The sequence below is a fragment of the Lipophrys pholis genome, assembly GCF_963383615.2.
Source record: "Lipophrys pholis genome assembly, chromosome: 13".
Taxonomy (NCBI): Eukaryota; Metazoa; Chordata; class Actinopteri; order Blenniiformes; family Blenniidae; genus Lipophrys; species Lipophrys pholis.
In genome coordinates this window covers 865,699-876,763 of record NC_137632.1, presented here as the reverse complement: position 1 = coordinate 876,763, position 11,065 = coordinate 865,699, and the positions used below count along the sequence as shown (strand labels likewise).

The window sequence follows — 11,065 nt, the reverse complement described above, 5'->3', positions numbered from 1 at the left end:
TAAGTTAGTTGTATCTAGTATAATATTCCCACTTTTTCAGAATAGATGTAGGATTTCCTGCTTCCTCTCTTCTATTAGTTATTGAGAAACAAGGCCTTGCTGAGACGAGCGATGTAACAAATAATTATGACTTTTAAATGGACAAACACAGCGTCGTCTCTGTACATCTCTGTCATGTAGTTCAGGCTGAAATGCTAAAAACAGGAACAAGTTTCTAGAGATTGCTTGAAGTTTCCTCAGAACCAACATCACCGCTATCAATGCTGGACCGTCCTTCGTCCTGTGCGTCCTCCCTGACAGTTGTGTTTGTGACGACAGGAGAACCACTGTCTGCGGATCAAGATCCTGGGAGACTGCTACTACTGTGTGTCGGGTCTGCCTGAGGCGCGAGCCGACCACGCCCACTGCTGCGTGGAGATGGGCCTCGACATGATAGAGGCCATCTCGTAAGTTCTCCTCGGGTCATTCACCCTCCAAACAGCAGGGTGAACATTAGGACTGTTTGTTTTCAATCCACTCTCTGAAGCATCTCTGAATCAGCAATACCCAGAAGAAGAGTGGAGTTCTTTTATGTGAGAGAAGAAGCAAGAAGTCAGTCATAACTTCCAGCTGCATTGACGTTGATGTTAAAAAAAAGCATCTAACTACCAATACTGTACTAACTTTGGTTTTTGTCAATGTAATAAGTTGTAATAAATCAATTATTTTCTTATTTAATCTTTTTTGTTTTCAGTTTTGGCTTTTTGTTAGAGAGACTTTCAACTGAAAAGGTTACGATCCCCTCAAATGGTAAAATTGTACAATAAATAAATAAGTTAAAATAGCTAAAAAGGCACAAAATGGTAAAATTGCTTAAAAAAATAGAAATGCCAAAATTGCTGAAATGCCAATTTTTTTTACAATTGCCACAAACTAGCTAGCTAAAAAACTAGCCCCCCCAAAAGGCTAACGCTGCAAAAAACTAGCCCCCCCAAAAGGCTAACGCTGCAAAAAAATAGTCAAAAGGGCTAAAAGCAGTTAAAATAGCTCAACCATTAAGAAATGTTAGTAAGTTGGTGAAATGTATTGGAAAATAGCTTCATACAGTAAGAAAGAGCCAAGATATTTGAAATAGTTTAAAACAACAATCACTAAAACCAGACTGAAATGGTGGAATAGGCTCCAGTTATCACACTTTGACAGTTTCTTTTTACAGACAATAGTTTAGTAACTTACTAAATCAAAATATTGTTAGGACATTTGTCCTCAAATATTTTATGACACTACTGAAAATTTATTGACTTTATCACATTTAAAATGTCTACATTATTTTGATATTGGCCTTTTTTACATTATGGATTGCTCCATATACACAACACCAGAAATGGTGCACTTAATAGAAAAAGGCTTGTAAAGGTTAATTCTCCTTTGAACGTTTAAGTTTACCTTTCAGAGACAAGCAGAGACGTGACGTGATGGGACAGCATTGTAAAATTCCGATTCTCGTCCACTCTCTGCCCTGCAGGCTGGTCCGGGAGGTGACCGGGGTCAATGTGAACATGCGGGTGGGGATCCACAGTGGCCGGGTGCACTGCGGCGTGCTGGGGCTCAGGAAGTGGCAATTCGACGTCTGGTCCAACGACGTCACGCTGGCCAATCAGATGGAGGCTGGAGGCCAAGCCGGGTAATGTTCGGCTTAAACAAACGCATCATCTATATGAGAATACTGGACATTCCTCAGGGTGTCTGTGGGTCTTTGTTGTGCTTTTCAGACGTATTCACATCACCAAGGCCACGCTGAATTATCTGAACGGGGACTACGACGTGGAAGCAGGAGCCGGAGGAGACAGAAATGCCTACCTGAAGAAGCACAACATAGAAACCTACCTCATCGTGGGCTGCAGCCAGAAAAGGGTATGGTGTTAAATGGAAGTTTCAGTTAGAGCCAGGATGAAGCTGCTGGGGGGGGGCTATAGACGGGTAGAAGGGTGGTCATACGGATGGACGGTGTTGCTGAGAAAGAAGGCAGATCTGAGGGTACGACTGGGTGAGTGGATGTGTAGGAGGTCAGTGAGGTTATGGAGGTTTATCCTAATCTAACAGAAAGTTCCTGAATCTGCAGGTGAGACTGTTTGAAACACAGTTTAACCTTTAACTGAACCAAAAATCAAGAAAATGCATGTGTTGGGGTTTATGGTTGGTTATTAGCATATAATTACTGTAAGTTATAGATTACTAAAAGTAATAAATCACTGGAAGTAATTTATGAAAAATTGAAATTATTAATGGAGGTAAACGGTCATTTACTCATTAACAACTCCTAAAGTAATTGGATAATTACTTTAAAAACAAAAAAAATTGAAAAATTATCGGAAATAATTTTTAATAAAATTTTTTATTAATTTGCATAAATTTCTTATTTATGTATTAATAATAAATCGGGGCACCACCAGATAAACTGGAAATAGCTAATACCAAAATATCAGTCTCGTTTGTAAAAAGTTTATTTAAGGTAGTTAATATTTCTGCATAAAATATAACAATCTTAAATAGAATGGAAGGTGTGAGATCCGAGCACAGACTGTTACAAACCAGTGAATTGTCAACAATAAATACACAATAATCACCAAGAAGCGTACAATTCAGCTAACAGGCGTTTATTAATAAAAATGTATTAATTCATAAATAATTCGGAAATCATCTCATAAATCAACACATTCAAATAGCAAACGACATCTAACATGGAGATCTAATCTATTAAACAGCAAACACTATGTACAAAGAGTGTGTGTGTGTGTGTGTGTGTGTGTGTGTGTGTGTGTGTGTGTGTGTGTGTGTGCGTGCGTGCGTGCGTGCGTGCGTGCGTGCGTGCGTGCGTGCGTGCGTGCGTGCGTGCGTGACGAGGGGGTGTGATGACTCGCTCTTTCTGGGGACGCGGCGGTTGCTTAGCGGCCAGATAAACAAGACGTCCGTCGAGCACGCGTGCGCGAGGGCGGTCTCGGAGCGAGTTAGTCTACCGAGGGCGTAACGAACGGGCGGTTCCGTTGGCCCGGTTCTGAGCACCTAAGTGGAGGTCGGGACCGGCCGTCAGGGCTCTTGTGATCACGGCAGATCTGCCCTGCAGCAGCTGACTTGTAGGTGTTACATGCAGTGGTGTGTGAGCTTATCTTGATCAGGTAAGGGGGGCGCATTGCTGCGGGTTAATGAAAGAGAGGGAGAGATGAGAGAGGATGAAGACAAGAGAAAGACAGAGAATTCTGTGAGGCTCGGTTCTGAACCCTGGTTCCTCCACACAGAGCTCCTAGTGGGCCTGGAGCTCACTTGGACCTCTGGTTCTGAGGTGGAAAACCAGAGTTCTGGACTTGGTGTGCGTGAATGCGCATATACAAACAACATGAGATGCTGCGGCCTTCTGAGCGGCACATGGATCCATATTGCATTTTCAACAGAACATCATTCTAACTATTCTCTGCCCAGACAAAAGCGCTCACCCTCCGGTTCTGGACAGCACCGTCCGTGGTGCTGTTGGTTCTGGGAGGCGGTGGTAACTGGTTGTTACCGGGTCTTAATTTCAGCGTCCTGAAATTCAGAGGCCTGGCTCCAGCTGCAGGAGTGCAACTGAGAGGATGATCTTGGGAGGAGACGACACTGGCTCTGGTCTCCAGAATCTCCCAAAAACAGGAAAAATAGCGGAAAACAGAAGATGTAGTCCAAACTGGGTCCTGCTCGTCCAGCGGGCTGGCGTTGGTTCTGTCTCTTTGTTTCTGCTTGGTGCTCTCTTTACCATCCTGATGAGGGAAAGAGATGTCTCTCCCTCCATGGCCAGTTGAGAATAGCCGAGAGTTTTGATAGAACGTGAGTCTCACAAACTTGGGTTTGGACCCCTGCTGTGTTCGGGTCGGATTCAAGCGTCCTCATTGGCCACTTCCGGGGTCTGGCTCGCTCCCCTGCTGTTTTATGGCCTATCCATTGTTGTGGTGTTTTCCTTTCGGGGGAAAAACCTCTGGAGGAGTTCATGGAATCTACGGCCCCCAACACATGTTTGGTTGATTATTTCTGTTTATGAGCAGCAGGGCTCGGTATGTGAGCTGTGCGAAGGAACGATCACAAATCCTGCCGCAAATGCATCATATATAAAGTATATGACAGACATCCCCTCACACAGCTGCAACCTGCGATACAACATTAACTCTGGCAGCATGTTCAGTTATGTGCAGAAACGGCCCCTGATTGCACGTATCTATAAAATCAAAGTAAATTCAGTAGAAATTGTTCACATCTTTGTTAAAAACCCTCTGTGGTTGTGTGTTAAACTCACCATGAAACATTCCTATGATAAGTCATCATCACAGAGTTTCTGTTGGAGCCACTTTAAAATCTGTTCATGATGGACTCACCACAGTTTTTAAAGTGGGAACGGTTCCCAGACAAACTGTTGGGAGGAGGAGGAAGAGCCTGTTTCCTCCACTCTGTTTACAACGCTGCTTCATTCATCAGCCGCCTGCCGTGTCCTCCGGCGCCGTCACACGCAGAGGGTATAGATAGAAAGTCATGTGGAGCGATGCTGGGAAACACAGGCCGGATTGTGCAGCACAGTTACTTTATATTATATTATATTACTATATATTCTCATTGTTAGTATTCACCAGACAGAAAGTGTCAAGAAAGTTTGATTTGATCGCAATATTTCTAAACCTGCAACTCCCGATAGTTTTTTCCTCCTTCAGAGCTCAATAGAGCAGGATAGTTGTCATCCTCTAGGTGGTGCTGTTTAAAAAAAACAGCTTGAATTTTAAGGTGAGAGGTCAACATGTTTTAACTTTTCTCCATTGAAATAACCCAGTGACATGATGGGGGTGCGTGTCACATTGGATAAGGTGGATTTCACATCCAATACCTTCAAAACACGAAAGCTTAGAAAGAATAAACTCATTTGTTACTTTGGGCTTCGAGCACAAATTGAAATGAGATTTATCTCACCGTTTTAATAGAAGAAATGAAAATGAAAGAAACAAACTCAATGTCCCGAATATCAAAAATCGTCAGGAGGTCGGATCCAACTAATAAGACACTGGAGCTGGAACTGCAGCAGGAAGTCATGGAACCAGGATGCATTATGGGATGGAAGCAGGTGGAGGTAGTGTGATGCTTTGAGCAACATTGAGATAGAATTAAAAAGACGTTTCTGTGTGAATAAATCAGTTTTGCAGATCTTCTCTCATCTCTGTTCCTCTGTTCTGTAACCGCAGATCGACAGTAACAGTGGGTCAAACTATATGTTTCTGTATTTTCTCTCCGCCTCTCACAGAAAGAGGAAAAGGCAATGATCGCCAAAATGAACCGGCAGAGGACCAATTCTGTCACTCACAACAGCGGCCACTGGACCGACCGGCCGTTCTACAACCACCTGGGGGGGAACCAGGTCTCCAAGGAGATGAAGCGGATGGTGAGTTCAAACCTGCTCCGTGTCACATCTATGGATGGAGACGACGTTTTGTCCATCCTCTGATGAGAGGCCGCTATGGCCCCCCCACTCACTATGGCCCCCCCACTCACTATGGCCCCCCCACTCACTATGGCCCCCGGTTCACTATTAACCCCCCCCCCCCCCCTCACTACGGCCCCCACTCACTATGGCCCCCGGTTCACTATTACCACCCCCGCCCACTACGGCCCCCACTCACTATGGCCCCCGGTTCACTATTACCACCCCCGCCCACTACGGCCCCCACTCACTATGGCCCCCCCACTCACTATGGCCTCCTGCTCACTATGGCCCCTGCCGTGGCAACCCGCTGTGGCTCCAACTGTCGTGGGTGAAATGATGAAATGATGAAATGATGAAATGATGAAATGATGTGACTGCGTCCACATTTGTATTTATTTAGTCCCTTTGAGCCGACCCCTGAGTGACTCACCCAGTCGATGGATGCAGGCGTGTCTGACACTCGTTTTGTTCAAACTGTCTATTTCTTTTCATTTATACAAAATATAGTATGAAATACAGTCAGTTTGCTCCAATGAATCACTTGCATAATAATGCATCATATATACCTATATATATCCCAGCATATACACGCACATCAAAATATACACACATTAGGGATGATCCGATCAGATCGGTAGATATCGGATCGGGGCCGATATTGGTGATTTGTGACTGATCGGGAATCGGCAAATCCAGCTGATCACCCCGCAGATCAAAAAAAAAAAAAAAAAAGCGAGCCCCGTGTGCGACCTGCAGTAAACTGAGGTGAGCAGCCTGAAGCCACTGAGAGGATCAACCTGCAGTCTGGAGGGAGTTTAAGGTGGATAACCAAACCAGTCCCGAGAGGTGGAGCACCAGAGCTTCACCACAGTCCCGAGAGGTGGAGCACCAGAGCTTCACCACAGTCCTGAGAGGTGGAGCACCAGAGCTTCACCACAGTCCCGAGAGGTGGAGCACCAGAGCTTCATTTAACACAACTAATCTGATAAGACATCTAAAGTAAACATGTGGGGGAGTACGCTGAGTTTACAACAACAACTAAAGAAAAAGCTGCACTGAAGCAGCAAACTCTCCATTTCAAAATAAAGGATTTTAAAATAAAGGACTTTAAAATAAAGGATTTTAAAATAAAGGACTTTAAAATAAAGGATTATAAAATAAAGGGTTATAAAATAAAGGATCAGTCCCCACAGGGGAGCGATATGGTGAAACAAGAACCCAGAAGGTTCCTCTAGTTTGAAGGGAGACTGGGATATTCTGAATAAGTTTTTGAGAGTACTATGTTCAGAATACTTTAGTCAAACAGGTTTTACCACTTTGAAGTAGAATGAAGTGTTTATACTTCACATTGAACTGTAAATGTTTAGTGACATTCAGGTCCAACCTCTCATACTGCTTTAAGGTAAACTGGAATTTAATACACAAAGAAGTTACATTGGAGCCTGAGAGCTTTTATGTTTAACATTTATTTATTTATTTTTATTATTGTTTTTGCACTTTTTTAGGACTTATTTTCAACCCAACCAGTCAAAGACACTTTGAAGTGGAATTGGTTTTACTGGATACTGTTTATGTTGTAGTTTTTTATACTTTATATGTTAGTCAAACTGATTCTCTGGGTTTCATTTTTAATTTTATTTTTATTTGTCACAAAATCCATGTGAAGTAGTTTAAGTTAAGATAAATAAGAGAAACAAGACTGCAGAGTGTAACTGGGTTTTTGTTGTTCTGACTGAATAAAGTTTAAATAAGTTCTTAAGTTATTCTGAGAAGAATTTTGATTCAATAAGTGAGTTTTACAATAATTTCTAGGTAAACAAAGCTTCTGCCAATAGTGCTTTTAGCTTCAGACGTCTTAGTCGCTCCAAAAATACACTATTGAGTATATTCGCAATAGTAATGTAAGTATCGGATCAGGAAAGTATCGGTATCGGCCGATACTCAATTCTGAAAAATCAGATCGATATCGGGGGCAAAAAATGTGATCGGGACGTCCCTAGTAAACATATATTTATGAATATTAATAAAGAATATTAGTCGTCAAACAAATGGTGATAAAAAAATATAAATAATAAATAAGTAATGGTCTGACACACTTAATGTATTTTTTGTTTCATTATTTGCCATTTCATCATCCCTATTATAATATATGCTAACTTATGATTTCAGTGTTTTATATTTTACTTTATTTCAACACTTTGTGTCTAAAATTACAATTTAAAGGTTAAAATCATTAATATTTGCTTAATAAATAAAGGTAATATTACCAATTTCATGTAAAGAATAGAATAAAATAAAATAGAATAGAGTTGTATTTCTATAGCTCCTTTCCCAGACATGAGTCACAAGGTGCTTAACAGCACTGAAAACAATAATATAGTATAGTATAAAAAAATAGAAATATTTAAAAAAATACGGAACACTCAATAGTGATTATAGATGATGTTTGATTATCTAACACGTTTATACTATAGCTAAATCTTATCTATTATTAATTAATTAATCTTCAGATGATCTTTTCTGTTAGTAAATAACAAACTTTAAAAACTTTAATTATTGTATTTGCTACATTTACCAAAACTGTATTTAAGGAGTAAAATTAAGAAGTGCTGACATTTTATTAGCGTATCAAACCATCATTTCAGTTCTTTTAACAGTTTTAGTCATGTTTGTTTTTATACATTTCACCATAAAACTAGAAAGCAAAAATTGCTAAATCTTCTAAACTGTAAAATATACAACAATAAAATATCTGAGGCTCTGAATTGTGGTTAGATACAGAAAATAATGTGCAACTTGCATGCATTTTGTAGCTCTATAAGCTGTGTTAGAATTAAAACACACACGCACGCACACACGCACACTAGAATGTGTGTGATCTGTGCATGGCCATGGTGCTCCTGTTTCCTCCCACTGTCCAAAAACATGCATGCACAGATGAGTCAAGGGAATTACTTGCTTATGGTGAAGATGTGGGAACCTTAAAGTATTTTTAAAAGTATAGAACATAAACCAGACTGCAGAGCCGCGCTGCAGAACGTCTCTGAGATCCAGTCCAGAGGTAACATCCAGTATTTAACTAGATGGATGGTCAACCTGGACAAAATTTATATTGAATAATAATAATAATAATAATAATAATAATAATAATAATAATAATAATAATAATAATAATAATACCAGAGAGACATGTGTATGTGGCATCAGCAAAGAGATAATGGGACTTAAAACAAGAGCGCCACCCACTGACACTCTAACCACTGTTACATTCAAAAAAACAAAATAATTAAACGGTGAATACATTTTGAATGGATCTTCTGAGCGGTTACAAGTAAAAGTGTCATTTTGGATCAGTCGGTTCAGTTAAGCTTCCTGTCATCTGTTTGGATTTTTCCCCACATGAACCGTCACTGCAGTGTCACAGGGCGGTGGTTGTTTTCCAGCATCGGGACTCACGAAAGTTTGCAGAAACACTTTTGGACATCAGCTATGATTTTTGGGAGCACTGCCTCCTCCTGCCGATCACCGTGTCTGTCCTACCATCATCTCGTCATCAGTCACTGGACTGGAGGACGAGATGCACAGAGCATGATGGAGATTTTAAAAGAAGAACTGACCTCTGACTCCTTACTGCAAAATAAACTGCTTATTTCACAACCAGGAACCATCGTAGCCAGCAGGAATATTTACTTTTTGCTGTTGTTTTAGTATTGATCCACTAGAGAGAGCCAAAAACAGTTGTGCTCACTTTGTTGTTATAAAAGTTAAGAAAATGTGAAAACTACCAGCTGAATACTTGTTATTATAGTGAAAATCTATTTTGCATCCAAATTGTGAGCTGTTACACTTTAATATTAATTAAATCTGGGTCTAATTTGACCTTTTTTCCACCCTGAAAGTCAAGTTATGGGTCACAAGATGATAAAAAAAAACACAAAACACATTATATGAAAATAGAAGCATTAAAACTCAAACCAGCAACTTATGCATTTTAGGCTGTAGCAGAGTTAAACAATTAAATACACACAACTGGAGCCACTTTAAAGATGATTATTGATCCAAAGGAAGAAAATGGAACTCAAACCGGGAGACTTCTTGCTGTGAGGCAACAGTGCCAACCACTGCACAACCAGATATGGTATTTTGGGTGAAAAACTGTAAATAAGTGGATTTGTTTGTTTAACTAGTTTGAATTAATAAAAAAAAAAACAATCTTTACAGCCTCATTTGTTTCAGGTTAAAGGATTGCTGAGTGACATAAATACTGAAGATAACTTGTCAGGCATACTTTTGAACGAGCTGCATGTTTTTCTGTGCTCACTGCAGGAAACCTTTTGGTTTCTCAATGATTGTACTGTTATGTGACCAGCCTTGGTATTTCAGTCAACAGATGTTGTTGAACAGCTGTAATTTGAGGGGGATTAATAAGATTAATAACATGGATTAAAGAATAAAAGAGTAGAAATACAAAGCATCTATAAAATAAGTTACACTTTATTTTTCTCACAATGGTGGAATTTCAGTGTTACAACAGTGATAGCAGTCCCCGACCAGCTCAGTAGGTAGAGCAGGAGACCCTCAGTCTCAAGGTAGAGGGTTCATGTCCCCCGACCAGCTCAGTAGGTAGAGCAGGAGACCCTCAGTCTCAAGGTAGAGGGTTCATGTCCCCCGACCAGCTCAGTAGGTAGAGCAGGAGACCCTCAGTCTCAAGGTAGAGGGTTCATGTCCCCCGACCAGCTCAGTAGGTAGAGCATGAGACTCTCAGTCTCAAGGTAGAGGGTTCATGTCCCCGTCCAGCTCAGTAGGTAGAGCATGAGACTCTCAGTCTCAAGGTAGAGGGTTCATGTCCCCCGCCGGGCGCCACCTTCCTGTGGGCTCTCCACCTTCCTGTAGGCTCTCCACCTTCCTGTGGGCTCTCCACCTTCCTGTGGGCTCTCCACCTTCCTGTAGGCTCTCCACCTTCCTGTGGGCTCTCCACCTTCCTGTAGGCTCTCCACCTTCCTGTGGGCTCTCCACCTTCCTGTGGGCTCTCCACCTGCAGGAAGGTTCTTAATGGGTCAACGTGATCTGGGTGACGGTGCTCAGACTGACACCACCACCACCACCCGGGGACAGAGAAGAGGGAGAAGATGGATGGAACAGTGATAGTTGACAGATTAGAATCTTTAATAAAGTGAAAAGGATTAATAACTGCAGCAACACAAATTTGAAATAACTTATGTAAGAATGATTTATAGAAGTCGACAATAAATGATCTGAATAACGAAAGAAAAGGCCAAAATACTGTCTTCAATAATTTATGTGCAAAAAATGAGGAATAATTCACATTTTTTTTCGACATGCAGCCAATAAATGTTCGGTCAAAAATGTAGATTTTTATTCTTTGCTGCGTTTAATTATGAGTCATTACAGATAAAGTGAATTAATATCATTAAAAGCCTTAATTCACCCAACTAAGATTCCTTCTCTTTTCTTTCTTTCAGGGTTTTGAAGATCCCAAGGACAAGTGAGTACAGAGCAGAGCTCAATGTTACCTTCACAGTTATTCTGCTTTTTCTGTGACTTTTATGAAATTCATTCCAAAAGGACTCTTCCAAA

The 11,065-nt window shown here is 41.0% G+C and overlaps 1 protein-coding gene across 1 annotated transcript in view; it reads left to right on the top strand.

Moving 5' to 3' along the window:
• adcy5 (adenylate cyclase 5) overlaps positions 1-11,065 on the top strand; it is a gene marked incomplete at both ends in the record, with an annotated part of 168,291 nt that overhangs the window by 114,510 nt on the left and 42,716 nt on the right. Inside the window, 5 exons of the mRNA XM_080478146.1 lie at positions 319-446; positions 1,505-1,663; positions 1,752-1,893; positions 5,288-5,425; positions 10,951-10,973. Coding sequence (XP_080334272.1) covers positions 319-446; positions 1,505-1,663; positions 1,752-1,893; positions 5,288-5,425; positions 10,951-10,973 — 590 coding nt within the window. The remainder of the gene's footprint in view (positions 1-318; positions 447-1,504; positions 1,664-1,751; positions 1,894-5,287; positions 5,426-10,950; positions 10,974-11,065) is intronic.